This window comes from Cottoperca gobio, chromosome 14 (assembly GCF_900634415.1).
Source record: "Cottoperca gobio chromosome 14, fCotGob3.1, whole genome shotgun sequence".
Lineage (NCBI taxonomy): Eukaryota > Metazoa > Chordata > Actinopteri > Perciformes > Bovichtidae > Cottoperca > Cottoperca gobio.
In genome coordinates, this window is record NC_041368.1 from 10,103,262 (window position 1) to 10,124,362 (window position 21,101).

Here is a 21,101-nt window from a genome sequence, read left to right on the forward strand (position 1 = left end):
TTGCTAATTGAAGCTGTTTTGATCTGTAGACGTTTTCTCTCCTGTGTTTTATATTTTTTCCTCAGGTCCAGACTTTGCGGTTTGTGACGAGGGACACATCTTGCGCAACGAAGCATCCAATATCTCCAAATCTATGAATGCCATCAAGACCCAACGGAGAGTGGTGCTAACGGGCACGCCACTACAAAACAACCTGAATGAGTGTACGTCTGCCCCACTGAGTCATATTAAATATTGCCAGGAGATCTTTGGTTGAAGGGATGTAGAATTTAATCCAAGGACCAAGGAGTTATGAGAATTGCATTTTCTTCCCCATTACTCATACTGAATGTGTGAATTGTAGAAGTGACCCAATTTCAACAACAACACAATGCTTTTACATTTCCCCATCTTCCTGATAATTTATCATTATTTTATATATATTGTTTCTGTAATACCAACAAGGCCACTTGAAATACATCACCCAATATTTCAAAAAACAAAAAAAACAGATGTCATCGATGACCCAAAGCTGCAGTCCTTTAACACATGGTGCTTCACTGTTAGGTCTAAGTGAGGAAGTTAACTGTAGGCTTTGATAGATATTTCATTTTGAAATGAAACTCTTCATATTGATACACGATATTTGTTCATGACAGACCACTGCATGGTCAATTTCATCAAGAAGAATCTACTGGGCTCATTGGGGGAATTCCGAAACCGCTTTATCAACCCCATTCAGAACGGCCAGTGTGCTGACTCCACGTCAAGAGACGTCCGAATCATGAAGAACCGAGCACACGTACTTCATGCCATGTTGGCTGGATGCGTACAGGTAAAAAAATGAATACTGCCACTTACACACGGCCTATATATATATATATATATATATTATATATATATATATATATATATATATATATATATATATTAAGAAATACACTTTGCCTTGTATTCCAGCTCTCACAACACTGTGTTCATCTTTTTTTCAGAGAAGAGATTACTCAGAGTTGACTCAGTTTCTGCCTCCCAAACACGAGTACGTGCTGGCAGTGAGGCTTTCCCCTCACCAGTACAAGCTGTATCGCTACTACCTTGACAACGTCACGGGTAAGAATCAGCCTCCAAATGTTCTACTGAAAGGAATGTTGATTTACAGCTATAGAAGAATCTAAAGAAAAGGAGAAAGCCCACCAATTTAATTTGTTGGGATTTCTCCTTAGCAGAATGTAACTATTGTTTTGCTGTTCTATGACGAGACAATTTTGTCACTGAAATTCTCTACATGTAGGCTAGATGGATAAAAAGCAATACAGGTAAGAGGGAAAATGTATGGATCTTTCATTTTGGGGTGAGCTGTCCCTTTAAGCCTGGCGGATGTGTGACATTTATATTGTAACTTATCCGACTCACTTACACTCAACTCACTAAATCATCAAAGGCTGAGAGATGATCATTAGCTGATGAGAAAAGGAAGTCAAATTCAGTAATGGTGTTATACCCTTAAAAAAAAGGTAGAGATTTTATTCATATTTGGGGTTTTCCAGATGTTCGACCATCTGAAGTAGACACGCTTTTGTTTTTTCAGGTATGGGCTCCGTGACTAACAGAGCAAAAGCGAGGGTTGGAGCGAACCTGTTCAAGGACTTTCAGGTGCTCAGTCGAATTTGGACTCATCCCTGGTGCCTTCAGCTCAGCTACATCAGCAGGGAAAAAAAGGTTTGAAAAGGATGTTGATTACTTATTCGTCTAAAATATTGTTACGTGTTTAAAATGTTAATAAACTGTATTTTTAATAACAGGGATATTTTATAAAGAGGAATAAAAATAAAGCGTCAACTCTGCTGAGAAATGAAGACGCTGCTGTGGCTGAGAGGTAAGACTTGTGGTTTATGAAAATTAGACATTTAACTGTATGTGCCTTTAAAAACAATGTTCAGTTAGTTAAATGATGTATTTGTAGTTTGATAAATTAACCAAACGTATAAGGTATTGTGTAGATTGGTGTCAGACAATGCATCAACTTTGGAACAACAAAAACATGAAATGATTCCATTGGACTAAAGTTTTTATGACTTATATTTCTATTTATTTACCTTTTTAAACACTTTTTATTGCCTGATGTAGTGGACTCAGAGCGATCGAAGGAGCAGAAGGGAATATCAATGCCAGCAGTACAGCGGGTAATGTTGGTGTGTCCAATGGCGCTCCAGCAGTGGAAGGTAATACAGCTGTAATTGTCAGTAATACTCCAACCCTGTAGTTTACACACTAATATAGTTTATCGTGTCTTATATTCTGTGTAGGAGAGAAAACAACCGTCAGCGCAAGGTCTCAGAATCAAGATGAGGGCTGGTTCAAGAACCTGCTGTCTGAAGAAGACGCCAAAATCCTGGCGCACTCGGGGAAGATGGTGCTCTTGTTTGAGATCCTCAGAATGGCCGAAGACCTGGAGGACAAAGTGTAAAGTGTTTCTTTCTTACTCTGAAGCAAATGTGAACACGGAAACCCTGTCAGTGAACTGCTCGGGAAATTTAACCAAATCCGGTTTTTGCATTTTTAGGCTCGTGTTCAGTCAGTCGTTGATCTCATTAGACCTAATTGAGGATTTCCTCAAGGCGTCCCACCATGCCAGAAACCCATCGTCATTCAAAGGTTTGTGGCAAAATAAATAAAATGTATTTAGGAAATGTTTTCTTTGATGGTGCTTAACGTTTAACATTTTGTACTTCATTGTTCTCACAGCGGGCAGCTGGATTAGAAACATTGATTACTATCGTCTTGACGGCTCCACCAGTGCTGTGTTGAGGAAGAAATGGGCAGATCAGTTTAACAATGCCACCAATGTTCGGTACAGATGATCTGATTGTTATCTTTAATCTTTCTGTATTGATTATATTGGAATATGATATTATGATATGTTTCTCTTCTGATTATATTTTTATTGATCTTTATTTTAGTGGCCGATTGTTTCTCATTTCAACGAGAGCCGGCTCACTGGGCATCAACCTCGTTGCTGCCAACAGGGTCATCATCTTTGACGCCTCATGGAATCCCTCGTATGACATACAGAGCATATACAGGGTGTACCGCTTCGGTCAGCTGAAACAAGTGTTCGTGTACCGCTTCTTGGCTCAGGTAAACTCACTGGTCTGCGTTAATATCTAAAACGTGGTGCGCAGAGCTTTGCAGTTAAGACAAGCTGGTTATTTTTGTTTCTATGGCTACCTCCCCTGCTTGCCTGTGCCGTTTCATACAGCTGTTATCTCATTGGTTGTGCTTTCGAAGGTCAGCGGCAATCCAGGTCAAAGTTGAAATGATTTGAACTTTGAGGGTGGCACAGCCAGCGCAGTGCTAGTTTTTTACCGCTGATCATGTGACAGCCGTCTAAGATGAAATGTGTTTAGTCTTGACTGAGATTACTATTTAACCATAGGACTGCAACATTCAATGTAAAAAGAATAAAGACTTAAATTCAAATATATTCCCAATCAAGAACTAATCTGAATCTAAGTTTCCTAAACAAATAATTGCAAAGCCAATTTTATATTATATTTAATTTAAAAAAGCATATACTTTGCGCACAATTACACACTTTCCATATGTAATACATACTCTAATCGAAGTCACACAAGCTGCATTCTAGTTTCAAAAGAGTCGACCTGTCTCTACACTTTGCGTAGAGGGAGCTGCCTGCACAGAGCCAGACAGAGCTGATTATTTATCGACTACAACTATCATCTATTGTCCGAAAATAACCACGAACGTTACGGTAGACAAGATGTAAGACTTCTTGAGCTGCACTATCAGACACATTTGAGGGTTCATAAAAGTATTAATTGATTATTGTAATGGGAGCAAAGATGTCAGTTCTGCTACATAAATGTGTCTTCATTTCGTTCTGTCTCCCAATCTTTTTTTTCTTGAGGAATACACGAGTTTTAGTCTAATAGACATGGATCTCCTGGAGCTGCTGTATGTTACTACCTATAAACCTGTCAGTCCTGTTTATTATTGCCATCATGTTAATCTCCAGGGAACCTATGGAGGAGAAGATCTATGATCGTCAAGTGACCAAGCAGTCTTTGTCCTATCGAGTGGTGGATCAGCAGCAGATTGAGAGGCACTTCACCCTTTTTGAACTGACTGAACTTTACACATTTGAGCCAGACCTGCTGGACGATCCAAACTCTAAGAAAAGCAAAAGAAGCACCTCTGTTTTGCCCAAGGTGACTTTTTATTTTCAGCTTGTTTGATGCCACGTACATATTATACGCGGCTGTCTTACAAAGGCGTACATGATGAATTTGCAGTATTGAATGACTTTTGGTGTGTGCTTCTCAGGATAAGGTCCTGACACAGCTGTTAAAAACCTCTAAAGACCACATCGTGTCTTTCCACGAGCATGAATCTCTGCTGGACCATAAACAAGAGGAGGAGCTCAGTGAAGCAGAACGCAAAGATGCCTGGGCCGAGTACGAGGCCGAGGTAAAGAGCCGTTCACGGCAACGCATGAATTACACGAGGAGGGCTTTGTCCAGTGAAACTGCATGTCCTACACTTTACATAATAACTGTATGTGCTGACCGTCTGTAAATATGTCTTCCAGTCTTCCAAGCCTCCAGCCACCTCCGACCAGGATACACTGGATATGAAGACCAATGAACAGCTAGTGGTATACATAATGATAAGCACCTTTTCTTAGAAGTGCTGCTGGTGGTGATTGTGTTTTATACAACACATTACAGAACTAAATGTCTTTGCAGGCATTGCTGAACAAGAGCAGAGGGAACGTATCGCTGGCCTTCCTGTCAATGCAGAGGATGACTTCTCAAACTGTCGAGGACTACATGCTACGAGTGGTGAGTGACTTCAAGGTCTCGTGGTAGTGTGGTAAAGGCTTTAAGGTTACGGTCAGTAGAGTGCAGATGTCCTCCAGGTGTGTCTCCCTCTCCCAAACAAAGAAGAATCTCACTCCCGACTCCCTTACAGTCAAGACGGCGGAGAAGATAACAAAAACTGGGATGTATTCATCTCATATCGTGCATAGCTTTAGTGGATCATAACATTTCGGGTATGGTATTAATTTGCCGACTACCGGTTGAGAGGAATGAGGAGTCAGCAGTCAGTGATGGTATAAAACAGTCAATAAAATTGTTTTTTCAAACAAGAAGGGAACTTGGAGAGCGCAGACCTCAGACCTACGCCAAGGCCGTTTCCATAAAGGAGAAATCATTTATGAATCCACTCGAATATGTAATGGGTTCTTCTTTGGCCTCTTTGACTCATAAAAGTACTTTTTCCGTAATCCTACTTTCCTTGGCGGAAAGGAGGTCAAAAGCTTTTTTCTGATCTGAAAATGTAACGACATCTTATGACTGACATGCTAAGCGTTGATAAAATGCACTACAGCACATTACTCTGCACATAACCAATGATGCAAATGGCTCACAATACCAACCCTATGTTACAGTTAAGATCAGTTCTGTTCATAACCATTCATTTATCTATGTTACAGCGGCAGCAGTATCCTCAGCTGCCGGAGGTCGAGGTGAAGAACAAAGCTCAGGTTTGGAAAGTGTTTGACGAGAAGGAGCGGGAGCGTAGACAGGCCTGCTATCATGACGTTCTTGGACGGCAGCAAACGGTAAGTCATTTTTACATGCGAGTGTGTGTGTGTTGTATGTACAAACAGCTGTTCTCATGTTTCAATCATATCCCTCCATAGCTCACATTCAGCATTCAGGCCATACTGAACAGTCGACGGATGAAAGCGTTGCTGACGAGCGGGACCACCGGGACCCAGCCTGGAAAGACTTGAACAAGGAAATCTTGTTTTGTAGAAAAAGTAATGCCTTTGCTCTACGTCAAAGAGTGAGTTGAATGTATGTTTTTAGCACTATTTGAATAGAAGAGTGCACTTCCATATCATTAAAACAGCAGCATATTATCAGATGTCATAGAATAATATTTACATTACTTTCTATCGTGAAGTTCAGGGGCACTGACAGTTTTCTTTTTTGAGCACTTTAACTTACACACATTATTTAGTTTTATAAATGTCTTTTATAGAGTTTGAAAAAAACTGAAGAGTATTCCAATTTCATGGTTTACACACATGCCTTACCATTTAACCTTGTTTTGCTTTTGAACCGTATTCAACATGTTTACCAGTTTTTATAATTCTGTAATAAATTAACAATCACAGAAATTGTCGCGTCGTGTGTCCAAGTAACAAGATTCAAGCCATGACAGTATTTTTAATCTGGTACAAGAGATCTAAGTGCTAATAGTGAGAATATATCTGTTCAGTTTTATAAACCTTTACAAAGAAGTATGTTTTAGCTGCGAGTCCCGATGGAATTGTGTAGGACGATGAATTTGAAACGCACATGTAGCTTAAATGTTGTGAATGTGTGCAGTTTACTAGTGTCAGTCAGCGTGTGCTGCATTCACTGTCCATGACATAAGGCTCCCTCTTGATTATCCTTGTAGAAACAGAGCAGCTGTTCAGCCACAGAGTTGTTCCCTTGAGAGGAAGGCTCCATGCCCGCAAGTTTATTAGTTAATTAATGAAAGCAAGCCAGCTGCAGTGGAGAAAACCCTTCAAGGTTTCCCTCAGGCTCCACTTCACCTGACACCACCCAAAACCTAAGTGGTGCATATAAAAACAAAAACAAATGATACATTTCATATAAATTATATTTTGAAGTGGTATAAAAAGGCATTAGACTGAGGGAAAGAGAGTAACAGTCTTTGCACACGTACAACAGTTCATACGAAATTTGGCAGTTTCACTATAATAAAAAAGGAGCCTGTGTTCATACACTTTATCTTTGATTATTATTGTTCCCTTACACAAATGTGATCAAAGATTAACATCTTGTATGCTTGCTTTTGGGTAATTAGGTCCACTTTGGTTCAAACACAGTAGAAAAAGTAACATTTTAATGCACTATGTGGATCAACTAATTAAAGGTCGCAGCACTGGTAATGGTGAGTTCAAAGTCAAGCAGGAAAGAATTTACAACAACATGGATTGAAAATGCAGAATTAAGCTGGAATAACATTTAACCACCAGCAGCTCATTGCAGGTTTGACACTATGGTTAACATGTTGATCACATTAGCACTTCACATTTTTGTTTAGAATAGCTGCTTGACTTAAACGTGTTTAGAAAGGAAGAGACGATGCACTCAGAAAGTGTTGTGCTCTCAGTAACCAACCAAAACAAAAAGGAAAGGAAACATCAACAAGCAAGTACAGGATGAAAATAAATTATTTAAGGACTGCCATTTTACGTCCATGTAACTAGTTTAGGAGAGGTGTAAAAAAAAAAGAAACAATACACTCAGACATATTTTAAGTTAATTAATAAAAACTTGCAACATTAAAAAAAACAAAACCTCAGTCCACAAAAGGTATTCCTTCACAGTGATGGTTGTAGTTTTCCTGAAGTCCTGGAAATCTGACCCTCCAGAAGGAGTTTTAGTCCTTCACATGAACACTGGTAAACACATTGCTCATGTTTGAAGCTTGTCCACGGTACATTAAGAAAAGATGGCCTGAGCTCCAAGCTGTGCAGTTGTCAGGTCACATGCAGTGGCGGTTAGTGTCCTGTATCCAGATCCCTCATGTACTCCTGAAGGGCCAGCAGCCTGGCATCAATGTCCGACAGCTCAACTCCTGTATCTAAGGAGCTCTCTGGGGTGGGAGACGTAAAGTAATAAGATGTGTGTTGGCTAGCTTTCCCCCCCCCAATTATAATCATTTTATTGCAGCAGAAATGTAAAAGACATGGATTAATTACCTTTGTCTTTCATTCTGTGAGTTGGAGTACTGCATAATGGATTTCTAGTCAAAAGGCCTCCTCTAGACTAGAAACAGATAAATCGCACAGTTAAAAAGGATACGCCTCGGGATATTCTGTAACTTTTTCTTTTGTCAACAGATCCCAGGAAAAGCCCAAAACCATCAATGAATTGATCTTAACAAGTATTGTCTGCGTACCCAACGCTTTATATACGTAGCTTATTCCTCTGTGCTATAACCCATCGTTACACTTCATTACGTTGAACATGGGGCACTGTCATAATTAAATAGTTCATTTCAAATCAATTCTGCTTATACCAGCCTAATGCTTTAAATACTTGTTGTGTCAAAAGTGTATTAATTTATGAATGAAAATAGTCAAATGCAGTATTTACTCCTTTTTTAATAAGTTGTGCTAAAAACTGCCATGTCTGGATGGTTTAGGAAATGACTCAGCCTTTTATTTGTTTTAATAAAAAAGGAACTAAACCTGTTTTAAAGATGTACACATGGGGTTACAGATGTAAGCAACAGGCGGAGTGGTGATGGCAGACAGTTGTATTGAGTTGTTTTTGGATTTGGTCTTTTCTTGGGATTTGTTGAAAGTAAGAAAAATCTAGAATAACCCCAACCGTATCCTTTAAATGTACAAATGAGAGAGCGCCAACAAACAGTAAACTAGTCACATTAATCACAAGGCCACTCACCGCACTGGGTCCGTTGTAGGTCTGTTTCCTTCCTCTGTAAACACAGAAAATCAGAAGTTAAAATAACCAACTAAAAACAACACAATTCACAAAACCTATTCAGTCGTAATGTCATCACCTGAACAGAGTTTTGGCCATTTCATCCATATCCACTAACGAGCTTTCAGAGGAGTTCCTGCTCCCTCTCCGCTCCACTGATAAACTTCTGGCCCTGCTGCCGGACCGGGCCATCTGAGAATAAGCCTCCCTGGAGCGTGAACGCCCCCTCTCAGGGACGTTGGGTGAGATCAACATCTCCCTCCGTACCTTCCTCTGTCTGACACAGAAAACAGGGTTAATACTGCTGTTCTGAGCAGATCAAATATCCGTACCGTCAAAGATGCAAACATTCATGAGACCAACTTTTTGAGATCTGCCTCTTTCAGTCTGCGCTGTCTGTCCAGGATGTAGGCGGTTGGGTCAAAGCGTTGAACCTGTGACCCTGTAAGATAGTAAGTAAGTAATGAACACGTGTTAGAAAGTGTTAGATTTTGCCTTATGCAACAACATCATGAGCAGAGCCAGTACCAGTGGGTGAAGGGGAGCGTCTGGGTATCCGAGCACGCGGTCCTGAGGAGTCCGCTCTTCTTCCCCTTTCTTCTGACCTTTGCCCTCTGTCTTCCATCCTTTCTCTGGATCCTGAGCGAGCCCTGACTGTCCCGTACACCGACCTCCTCTCGCGGGACAGAGAGCGATAGATTTCCCCATCGACTCGAGAGCTGATGTGACCGGACACGGGAGTCACTCTGCTGCAGATACACAAAGAGAGAGTGCTTAGTTAGTAGTAGTTAAATACTATTCAGATTCAACATTTTTACTCCGCATTGTAAGTGAATGAATGGAAGAGAGAGAAAGTAAAGATATAGTACACGCTTAGAACTTCTAACCCTCTCCGTAGTAACGCCAGTTCACTGGTGAGACTCTTGACACGAACACGGAGAGCGCACTCTGATGCTCTCAGCCCCTCAAACTAGCAAAGACAGGGAATAAAATACAAATAAATAGTTCAAACCAGCTTAGTGACAAAGAAACAAATCTTGTTAACTACATTGAGAAGCAGAAGAGGTCCACCTGCTCCATTAGGAGCCGCTGCTCCTGGCATCTCTTGCTCACTGAGCGTTGACTTTTGGCCCTCTCCTTGACGAGCTGCTCCTCCAGCGTCCTCACCACATCTCTGACCCTCCAGTCCTCTCGTCCAGGCGTGGAACCACTTCCACCGATCTGCAGTCGCTTAGCCATGGCCTCTTTCTCTTCTTTCACCATAGCCAGCCTTGAAAACAGAAAGAGACATTTTTTTATGTCCCTTCACTTCCTTCATTTCGGTCACGGTGGTGGGAGATGGAATGTAACCTACTCTACTCGTAGCCGCTGGATTTCTAGTTCTGCAGATCTGTTGATTCCATGAGAGGAGACGGTGTTGAGCTTCAGCCCTCAGAGCTCTGACCTCCTTCTGCAGGGCAGCCGGGTCAGGCTTACCCACATAGGGCAGCGGTAAGGGGTAGTGTATCCTACAAGTACAAAATAGTCAGCAAATCATGACTTATTACCACAGACAAACTTAATCTGTGGCTGAAAGGGGGCATTACCAACCAAATTATGTTTAATATGTTACGGCGTGTGTTGCCACGGAGACACAAACCTGTCAAACTCCACAGTGTATATGAGGATTAGATATCTTTTGGCAGTAAGAGCAGATGACTGCTGATGGCCTCGAGGACGACTAACCACTCCGGCTTTTCTGTTACGAAGCAGCTCCAGGTCAGCATAGGTCAAGAGGTCAAGGGTAACAGAATCACTCATCTGCAGAAAAAGCTCAGGTTAACTCTGCAACATTAGAAATAAAACCAAATGTAGCCCTATTTGCACAGCACTAGCATTAACTTAGGACCTGTAAGAATTAGTAATATTGCGGAGGTCAACCTGTGATCTTTAATCCCGTGCAAATCTGCCATGTCTGTCATTTGTCAAATAAAAATTCCACCGCAAATGACCTACCATAATTCGGCAAACACATAGGTCATGTGATAATATTAGTACCGTGCAAGAGGCACCTGCATATAATGTAATATGTATAATATTATATAGCTATTTTTAATAAAAGTGGATGTTACGCAGAGCCTTGATATCATATCCGGAGCATAACGTCAGTAAACTTGAGTAAAATACAGACATGTCCCGTGCAGAGCACCGCACGGAACACAGACATGGGGGGGTGGGGAAAAAAGTCCAAAATCAAAAGTCACCACCTGGATGTAACTAAGCAGATCAGTGAGAGCCTTCCATTGGATAATTACTGCAGTGATTAATATGTTTCTGCTGGTAACAAATTATTTAACCCGAGCTGATGCGCTGAGCAGCTTCTCATTTCTTAAACGACCGTGTGGGAAGACAGATCCTGTGGTCGTGGAAAGGATGTGAATCAGTTTCAGAAGGGTCAGATTATTGGCCTGCATCAAGCAAAGAAAACAACTGAAGAGATTCCTGAAACTACCAAAATCGGGTTAAGAACCGTCCAGCGCATTATTAAAACCTGGAAGGATCGAGGTGAACCATCGTCTTCAGGAAGAAATGTGCTCGGAAAAAACTCTTGAATGATGGTGATCGGAGACTTAAACGTTCGGTGGAATCATATCGTAAGAAATCAACAGTAGAACTCACGGCTGTGTTTAACAGTAGATAAATAATAGAATATTTCCACACACACACACAATGCGAAGGGGACTGAAGGGATTGGGACTAAACAGCTGTGTAGCCATAAGAACTGATCAGTGAGGCTAATGGGGAAAAAAAGGCTTCAATTTGCTAGGGAGCATAAAGATTGGACTCTGGAGCAAGAAGAAGGTCATGTGGTCTGATGAATCCAGATGAGTCATAACATCACACACAAGTCTCTGTGTGTCCAGTTGAGACCGATTTCTAAACGTACCCAAATTCCAATTGTTTATCTTGTTTTCCCCAGGCCCTCTTCTTTCTTTTGTCCCCTGTTCCTCAACATTAATGAAAAGCTGAGAGGGAATGAGACGGCTCGGGAGAACTGTACATATTTCGCTCAAGTGGAAACATTGAACTAGAATGAATGAGTCTCGCCTCAGCTCACACCGCCTCGAACAAATCTGTGTCTGTTCACATCTTTCTATTGGCTGTGTATGCATTTGTGCCATCTCTGCATTTAAAATAGATATATCTGAGTGCACCTTTAAACATACCTTTCTAACAGCTGATTCCAACATGCTGCAGAAAATAGGGAACTGCTTGAAGTTGCCGGTTTTACGGGTGAGGTCCTCAATGTCTGAAAAACAAATGTAAGTGTGAGTGAGACTATCTGTGCCTGTTATGTCATTTCATCTATAATTAGTGTATGCTACTTACATGCTGGATCAAAGTCCCCTCTCCATTGATCTGCTGTCATAGAGTCAGAGATCTCGACTATCAGCAAACCCTTGTCCACCTCTATCTTCACAGAAAACTCCACTCCTCGAAATACAATATCCTCCACCACCTCAGAGCCCTCCTCCATCGCTCTGAGTCTGTTTAGGAGAAATACATTATTCTTATGGATTAGGAGCAACGGGAATGAACTTACTCTTATTTATTTATTATTAAACACAGCTGGAAAACACTGCTTCAAAAGGTTTACAAAGGGAATCTGAATATAGACAACTGTTTATTCTGCTAAAGTCATAAAATGATACAAGCAGCGTCAGAGTATTTCATGTCCACTAGGTTCATGGCCTGAGAAAATCAACCCAAAAGCCACATTATCAGTAAATCAGGTAGTGCTCATATCATGTGCATGTCCTGCTTTCTAGTCACAGAATTTGTTATTATTGTGCGTTATATCTGTACTTTATTTATATTGATTTGTGTAGATTTGCATCGACTTTGACATAAGAACCTAATTGTAAAAACATTAAGTATGGGGGTAAAGCCACTATAGAAAATGATAGACGTGATAGCTTGAATTTAGCTGTAGATATAATTTCTCAGGGGTGATCTAGCTAAGTGCCACTTCTATTACCAGAGTCGTTTTAAACGTATCATTATTCTCTCCATGGATGTCTGGCTGCCCTCACACAGGCTGTATTCATCACAACACACCACAAGGGGCGGTAGTGAGCAAACAAGGTCCATTTCAAAAGGTGTCATCATTTTTATTAGAAAAAGTTCTGGTTGGTTGGTCATATCATACGCCGAGGACTCAGCAAATGTCTTAAGACATGTTTTACGAGGTAAGTGATCATTTGTGTCTCTTTTGTTGCGTAACTATGTGATAGATTTCGCGCTTGACTTCACTTTCTCCCGTGCAGCGTGAAAGCGACGGACTGAATCTGTGTTATCCTCATCTTTTACTGTACATGCACACAACACATACACGCTGGGGCTGCTGCTTGTTTGGCTAAGTTAGTTCACAACAATACAGTTGAGTTTGAGGGTCGACTCTACTAGATAGTTAATTGCTGGCTTTTAAAATATAGTTAAATAACGTGACTTTATCTTCTACTTCTTTGCTCTGGTAACGTTGACTGACCGACGTTAGCTAAGGTTAGCTAGCATGGACATCATCGTTAGTTAGTTCACTTGAGTCGTAGCTAGCTAATCAAGCGATCTGTATGTGAACCACATAAATAATGTTATTCGGTGTGCGAATAAACGCCAAACAAAAATACGTTAACGTTACCTTTGGCCGCAGTAATGATCCGTAATGAGGTAAGTTGTCAACACATAGCTACTCGTTGGAAAAACAAAGCGGTGCGTTAGCTAGTTGAAATACATGAACCAGCTAGCCGCTTGATTGGTGGTTACAATACAGTCCAAAACAATTTGGAAACCACCGGCTCCGTGGAGACGGGAGCGGTTCAACAACCGGGAACCGTTAAATTCTTCTTCTTCGCTTTGCTCAGCCTCCGCTGCCTCTTCTTCTGCTGCAGCTTGACGGAGGCTCGACGCCTCTCGGGAGTAATGCTGCCCTCCACAGGTAGTGAACAGACACTGCCTTCTCAGCAAGATGACGCCCAACCGAATCTGTGTCAGATATAGATATATATATATATATATATATATATATATATATATATATATATATATATATATATATATATATATATATATATATATATATATATATATATATATATATATATATAACAATGATCCTCCATTTAAAATTACAGAAGTATTATCACTGATAGCATTGTTTCAGAAAAAATCAAATGTAATATACAAATACAAAATATACAATATATACTATATCACAAATAAAGTTTAGTATAGATAGTTTGGGTAATTTTCAAAATGATAAAACAGTAATAAATCATTATCTTTGAAATAGTGATAAACATAAACAAGTTTATACTGACCGTAAATGTGTAGCTTATTATATGTATCCTTTTTACATTAATTGTTTTGTACAATTTTTCTTAAATGTATACACAAAAAAAGAAAAAAATATATATATACCAAACGGCCAAAACAAAAATTCATATATACGCTAGTGTTCATATCTCAGTTTTATTTGTTAGTCATCTAAATAATTTTTTACACATTACTTTTACACAAATTAATAATTAATTAATAATGTTTTGTAAAAATAAATCCTCTAATAGTTTATACTGACTCACTCTAACTTGGAACAACATCTGGATACAGAATCTTATTTTTATTTTATACATAAATTGTTCAATTTTAAATTCCTCCAAATCTTTACATTTGAGAGTATGTGAGTTTATAAATAAAATGTTTGATGGTTCATGATAATCAGTTCTGCTTACAATTATTCTAGTTTTCTTCTGTATAAAAAATGTGTGATTGTTTTGTAAGTATTTCTCCGAACCTCCACACAGCAGGTAATGTAGGTAACTGAGAGAATGGTACAATATATGTAATGAATTTTGAAAAGTACTCATGCAGAAAAATGGCGTCTGTGACTACTATAATTATTGTAACTCTTGTATTCATTTAAAAGCAGCATTTTAATGTTGTAGATGGTGTGTAGAGCTAACTTCAGATGCATCATATTTTATGACCTTTTGTATATGTAATTAATCTACAAAGTAACTCTAGTAGCTCAAGTTGACAAATAAATATACTTGAGTGAAAAAGTACAATATTTCCCTCCAGAATATAGTGGATTAGAAGAATTAAGTAGCATTTAAGTAAGGTATAAATAGCTTTAAAATTGTAGTGTAGTGGTACTTACTTTTCACTACTGCAAATGAAAACAATCATCTCCCTTGATATGATGATACAAAAGGTGCAATTCATTCAAAACAGTACTGATAGATTAGTAAATACAGAACAGAATCTATTAATATTTATAATATTATAATTGTCGCCCCTTTTTCCTCCAATTAATAAATCATTTGACATAATTGTGTCGGCACCACTTCTTCAACATGAATTCAAAACTTGGAACTAACTTCCATGTTGTCAACATCTGTGTGTTCAGCCCTCACTGTTGGGTTATGTGCTTTAAAAGCAGTTTTCAGTAGAAAACAAGCGCTTCCTGTAAATGTTTGATGAACCTGTTGCACAAGATCGGAGCCGACCCCGTCCTCTCTTCACTCAGTCTTGGTGAAGGGCTGTAACCACGGAGACAATGTTCAGCCATAAGACAAAAAGTCGAGTGACTGAGTCTGAAGTCTGCTGCTTGTCTGTAAAGAAACAGAAAAACAATCAGGCAGCAGAGGAGTGTGACCTGGTGCGTGTGTGTGTGTGTGTGTGTGTGTGTGTGTGTGTGTGCTACAGAATGACTGACTGGGTTTTTGGTCTTCCCATGCAGAACTCCGCATGGAAGAAACACAAAAGTTGTGGGACTTCATCTCTGCTCCCCATGACTCCTAAGAAACCTCAGCAGTGGCTGCAAGTGGTCGGACATGCAGGTTTGTTTATCTGCTGTCACTTGACTTTCTTTTTGCTCCTCAGCTAATTTTGGTTTAAAAATATCCACAATATAAGTAATAGAACACTAAATATGGTTTGTCTTCTTCCCCTTGCTTGTCTTCTCAGGGAGCTTTCATGTTGGGGATTATGGCACACTGCTGAAGAGGTTTTGTGAGGGGGAGCAACAATGCTACCTCAGGCTGATGGAGGACGCTTTGAGGCCCTTTGTCCCAGCCTACCACGGCGTGGTACAGCGGGACGCGCTGGATTACAACATGATGGATAACTTGCTGACCCATTTCAACACACCTGCCATCATGGACTGCAAGATGGGCAGTCGGTAAGTTTTAACGGGGCAATTTCCTTCACTGAGCGCAGTCAAATTAGTTTTGATTCAGACAAATTGGAAGGAGGACACATAAGTGCAGCACTTTAGTAAATGCTGTATTTTTTTAATATATCCTAAATTATTAATATTGTAGGGGCTGATATACGACATTAGAAAAGATTTTCATGCAGAATAATAGATTATTTATAATACTTAACAAATGAGCATGTGTTACACTCAAATGATATTATTGGCTCTTAAGTTAAAGCAACATGTTCCCCTTTGAAGCTTTGCTTTTTCACAGATATAAGAGGCTTTAATGCAATTAATAAGCTCCACTCCAGTCACAATAACAGCGAGGCACTGTCCTTTACAGGACATACCTCGAGGGGGAGCTGCTGGTGGCCAGAGAACGACCCCAGCCTCGTAACGACATGTATGAGAAGATGGTGGCTGTTGACCCAGAGGCCCCCACTGTGCAGGAACGAGCCCAGCAGGCGGTGCTGAAAACCAGGTACATGCAGTGGAGGGAGACGCTGAGCTCCACCACGTCTCTGGGCTTCCGTATCGAAGGATTCAGGGTAAGCAAAAGTTCATCAAAGGTGGTGTCAGGTCATTGATTCATCTTGATATATAAGGAACGCATGCTGCTGGACTGAACATCTGTTTTCATAGTTTAAAGTTCCAGTGTTTAGGATTTATGGGGACCTGTTGGCAGAAATGGAATATAGCATTCATAACTGTGTTTTCATAAGTGTACAATAGAGCTGCAACGATTAGTCGAATAATCAAGTAGCTAATCGACAGAAAAGCCAACTAAAAATGGCAGAAAATGCTGTTTTCAGCCTCTCAAAGATGGAGATATTCTGCTTTTCTCTATTGTATATCATATTATCTGAATGTCTATGGCTTTTGACTGAGAAAACAAGACATTTAAAGAAATCGCCGACATTTTCTAGATTACGAATGATCTAGAACAGGGGTCACTAACTGGCGGACCGCAGTCCGAGTCCGGACCCAGATGCCGACCTAGTGGTTCAGGAAACTCACAGACCAATTACATGCAAATTAAGCCATCCCACGTGATGCTACTCAGCCAATCAAATCTGTGCATTCCAACCAGCAAACATTGCGACTCTGAATACAGACAGATGAGAGGCGAGTGACAGACGGAAAGACGAGTTAGACGAGTTAGCGATACAGAGAGAGAAGACGGAGAAAGGGAGAGAAACACAGACGAAGAGACGAGTGAGCGGCAGAGAGAAAAATAACTACTCATGGCGCTCTCCAAGAAGAGAAAAGTCAACAGAGATTTCAACCCAGGATGGACTCATTCATGTTCATCCTTCCCACTGGAGCACAACACCAGCGTCTCATATGCTCAGAGACCGTGGTGCTCATTAACAGTGGTGATGTGAAACGCCACTATGAGACAAAGCACAACGTTTTTGACCAAACATACCAACTCAAGTCTGAACTGAGGTCACAGAAAATAAGCACTCAGAGCCCAATATGATTTTGATTTGTGACAAAATAAAGCAAATAGGCCACCTGTCAGCATCATCAGCCACAGAGACCAGTTTAACCCAGGATGTGCTAGCCTGGGTTAAACTGTTCAATTGTTAAGTGTTGAGACTGATTTATTTTAACACTGGTTGAGAGTTAAATCAAGATGTGAAACAGTTAAAGAAAAAGGGAAACTCAAGCTGCTGTTACACTTTAAGATTAAGATTAAGCACTTTATTTTAAGATGCACAATTTTTCAAAAGCTATTTTATTTATTTTCTCAATTTTATTTTTAAATGCAGCCCGAGAAGAACATTATACCTATCTACAATATTATATATATATATATATATATATATATATATATATGTATGTATATATGTATATATATGTATGTATATATGTATATATATGTATGTATATATATATATATATGTATATATATATACATATATGTATGTATATATGTATATATATATATATATATATATATATATATATATATATATATATATATATATATATATATATATATATATATATATATATATATATATATATATATATATATATATATATATATATATATATATATATATATATGTATGTATGTATGTATGTATGTATGTATAGTTCAATGTTAAGTGACAATAAATATTGTCAAAATGTTTTTAAGTTGTACTTTTTGACAGTCAGTTGTTGATGACGTGCAGACGTTGATACAGCTACTAGGCTGCTTCAATATATCTCACACTAATTCATAACGCAGGTTAGACATTATGATGCTCCGGACCTTTGCTCGCGGAAATTTTCTCTAACTGAACCTTTTAGAAATTTAGTTGAATACCCATGGTCTAGAAAATAATCAGCCAGATTAATCAATAATGCAAATAAGCATCCCTGGTTTATAATCACCTGAAACTAAGAATCTTTGTGTTTTCGTTATCTTAGAATGAGCGCTTCATATCTACATAGGGAGCAGGTAGTTTTCGTTAGTAGTTTTCTGACACGTTTGGAGACGGAGTGGTGAGAGGGGTATTCACTTGGTTGCAGTCTGCAACCTCACCACTAGATGTCACTAAATCCTACACACTAGACCTTTTAATAGCTGCAAGTGTTGCATTGTAATGCTGTAACCTGCACGATTCCTCTGCAGAAGTCAAATGAAGAATGTCACACAAACTTCAAAAGGACCAAAAGCAGAGAGCAAGTTATGGAAGCACTGGACAACTTTGTTGAGTCCAATACACACATTGTGGTGAGTCTGACCTTCATTGACTTTCAGTTACTTGCACATTTGTTTTCTTTCCTCTCCTGTAAATCTTGTGTTTTCCATTCAGTGGGGCTATCTACGACGGTTGAAACAACTGCGGCAGGTCTTGGAGGAATCACACTTCTTCAGAACACATGAGGTTAGATGCTTTGTTAAACAGTGTAGTAAAGTGAAAATTTGTGGTGCCCGTTCTTTTATTTATAAGTGTAAGCAGGCTTAGACTGAAGTATCCAGTGGTGGAACTTTTTCCTAACAGCTGTATCCCTGCAGGTGGTGGGCAGTTCCTTACTGTTTCTACATGACTGGAAAGGCAGAACAGGAGTCTGGATGATTGACTTTGGAAAGACAGCAGCATTGCCAGCACACCTCACCTTGGACCACCGCACTCCCTGGGTGGAGGGTAATCGAGAAGATGGCTACCTGTGGGGTCTGGACAACCTCATTGATATACTGGCCAACATGCTGCCACTGACCTGAACGCCTCTCTTAACATGTGGACATTTATTCTTAATCTTTCCTTCAAGACTCATAAGTGAGTGACAGCCGATGGACTGGCCTCTGAAACGGTCGGTCAGAATTATGGGAATTAACTCTATTGGAAAATACAAATTGATTACAAGAACAACACATTTTGCACAATGTGTTCTCAAGTAAATACTTTCCTGCACAGATTTCTTCTTGCAAATTAAGCCCACAACATTGGTCAAAAGGCCTTTGGTGATTTACCGAATCTCAACCTGAGCCTTGTAAAGTTTGACCACTGACTGACTTTACATACACTCACCTGCCCTGATCTGCCACTAACATTGAGCTGTAAGCTGTAAGAGCCAAGTGCAGTCAGTTTCCAGCCTCAGCAGGAGACGTCTGACCCAACCATCTCGAGATGGCCTGATCATTATTTCAGGAAAAACATGGCACAAGCAATTATAAGCCAAAGATATGGCTGCCCTGAGATCATAAGCAGTTTAAATGTCACAATGTGTCATTAAAATGGTGCTAAAACTATGAAAGGGGAGTTATTTCCTGCATTTCTTTAATTAATTTCTTTGCCTCACTATTATAATGATTAGTTTTCACACATTAGATTGTGAAATAATTTCACTATTTATGAATCAGAGTTAGAATTACTATTAAGAAAACTTTGGGACTCTCAATGTCAAGTTATGTGGCGTCCAACTACACATGCACTCAACAGTTGAGAACAATAATATGTAGGGTGTTCCTTGGGGTCCAACAAGATTAAAACTTTGCACAAAGTCATTTATGGGGTTAATGGTTTAATTTCCACATTACATTTTATATTCTTTTTAGACTTTTCCTTTTAATTATTGTGCCAACGTACAGCCTCACAGGGCCAATAGCATGGCTGTAGACAATTCCTCGTACTACAAGGCAAATTTAAGACTCTCAGGCAACAATAGTAAATTAACATTATTCAATGTTGTTTATCAGCGTGATATAAAAACACTATTTCCCATTACGTGAGTTTATGCTTTTATAAACTCTTAGCCAAATGTTGTGATCAGTTTATTTCAATGTCTAAATGGAGTTTTTAAAATGGTAGTGTTTCCTTCCTGCAGCTGACACCTTCACAGGTTGATATTGTAAACATAATTCAGTGTCTGTGGTGACTCATGTAAACCAGCTGTTTTCTTCCTCTTCAGAGGCATGAAGGTTGATGGCATTTGATGTTTTTACTGTTTTGGATCATTGAAACATCAACATTAAGCAGATTGTAATTTTCTTCATACATGACATCTGATCTGTCAAAAGCTAAACAATCAGCTTGACAAACTGCAGATTGATTTAAGATGAAAAAGAACCTTTGGCTAAATTATGGTTTAACATCACTGTTTATTAAAATGCACTGTCCCTAAATAAACCAATAAAGTAAAGTAAAAAACATATTATAGTAAATTGCATTGCTTGGTTTGGAGTATAATACATTGTCAATGTCATGTTTAAATTCTGTATGTATAGAGATCTGTTGTTATGTTCTATAATATATAGTTATATGTTTGTTGGTTATTGTTAAACCCATCTTAGAGTTATTCTGTTGAGATAGTAATGGATTCATGCAGATATCAGTACTGATGTACTTACTGTCGTACATTTAGTTCTAAAATATCTTATAAAAGTAGTTATAGATATTCAGCACTGTAAACCTTAACAGAATATGAATCCACTCTAAAGTTCAGCATCTGATGCGGTGCTGACCGGTGAGATGAAGGCAGGTGTGCTCTCTGTCTTCACACCTGCTTCTGTCGCTCAGCCATCAGACGGCAGGCGGAGGGAACCCCTGCCCTTAGTTGCGGCACCAGACAAGATTAAAGGGATGAGCAGACAGAGAAACTGAAAGTCATGCTCAACAAATCCTCCCACACAGTCTGCAGCAACAACTAAAAAGCCCTCTGAGAGAACAACCACAGTCTGATCTGCTGCGTACTGAGCAAACCTGGAGCAGTTTTGAGTTGAGTGCCTTGCACAAGGGCACCTCAGTGGTGCTAAAGCTAGAGGGGCAAGCTCTGCTCTTATATTTCACCCACTTCAAAATGTATCCTGGTGAGCTTCTGGTCAC

The 21,101-nt window shown here is 39.5% G+C and overlaps 3 protein-coding genes across 4 annotated transcripts in view; 2 read left to right on the plus strand and 1 right to left on the minus strand.

The window, feature by feature from the left end:
• The window catches only part of LOC115019394 (transcriptional regulator ATRX-like), a 21,413-nt gene extending 15,223 nt beyond the window's left edge, over positions 1 to 6,190 (plus strand). Inside the window, exons 20-35 of one of the 2 annotated variants that reach the window (XM_029448930.1) lie at positions 66 to 203; positions 639 to 814; positions 972 to 1,089; positions 1,568 to 1,698; positions 1,782 to 1,855; positions 2,107 to 2,201; positions 2,286 to 2,442; positions 2,543 to 2,634; positions 2,725 to 2,830; positions 2,940 to 3,121; positions 4,021 to 4,208; positions 4,324 to 4,467; positions 4,589 to 4,654; positions 4,746 to 4,841; positions 5,498 to 5,626; positions 5,708 to 6,190. In XM_029448930.1, the coding sequence (XP_029304790.1) occupies positions 66 to 203; positions 639 to 814; positions 972 to 1,089; positions 1,568 to 1,698; positions 1,782 to 1,855; positions 2,107 to 2,201; positions 2,286 to 2,442; positions 2,543 to 2,634; positions 2,725 to 2,830; positions 2,940 to 3,121; positions 4,021 to 4,208; positions 4,324 to 4,467; positions 4,589 to 4,654; positions 4,746 to 4,841; positions 5,498 to 5,626; positions 5,708 to 5,800 (1,985 nt within the window). In that variant the 3' untranslated portion in view covers positions 5,801 to 6,190. Of the gene's footprint in view, positions 1 to 65; positions 204 to 638; positions 815 to 971; positions 1,090 to 1,567; positions 1,699 to 1,781; positions 1,856 to 2,106; positions 2,202 to 2,285; positions 2,443 to 2,542; positions 2,635 to 2,724; positions 2,831 to 2,939; positions 3,122 to 4,015; positions 4,209 to 4,323; positions 4,468 to 4,588; positions 4,655 to 4,745; positions 4,842 to 5,497; positions 5,627 to 5,707 lie in introns of those variants that run through there. The other variant, XM_029448929.1, reaches the window with a different exon arrangement.
• Positions 6,189 to 13,463, minus strand: ccdc61 (coiled-coil domain containing 61). The gene is given in 14 exon segments (XM_029448932.1): positions 6,189 to 7,683; positions 7,790 to 7,856; positions 8,499 to 8,532; positions 8,617 to 8,814; positions 8,901 to 8,979; positions 9,066 to 9,286; positions 9,425 to 9,507; positions 9,609 to 9,807; positions 9,892 to 9,959; positions 9,961 to 10,045; positions 10,177 to 10,337; positions 11,744 to 11,826; positions 11,907 to 12,064; positions 13,216 to 13,463. Coding segments are annotated over 13 exon segments (1,521 nt in total). The 5' UTR covers positions 12,055 to 12,064; positions 13,216 to 13,463; the 3' UTR covers positions 6,189 to 7,588.
• Positions 12,653 to 20,428, plus strand: itpkca (inositol-trisphosphate 3-kinase Ca). The gene is made up of 7 exons (XM_029448933.1): positions 12,653 to 12,766; positions 15,316 to 15,415; positions 15,543 to 15,756; positions 16,121 to 16,325; positions 18,407 to 18,508; positions 18,591 to 18,662; positions 18,794 to 20,428. The coding sequence occupies exons 1-7, from the start codon at positions 12,755 to 12,757 to the stop codon at positions 18,998 to 19,000; spliced, it is 912 nt and encodes a 303-aa protein (XP_029304793.1). The 5' UTR covers positions 12,653 to 12,754; the 3' UTR covers positions 19,001 to 20,428.
• Positions 20,429 to 21,101: the final 673 nt, after the last annotated feature.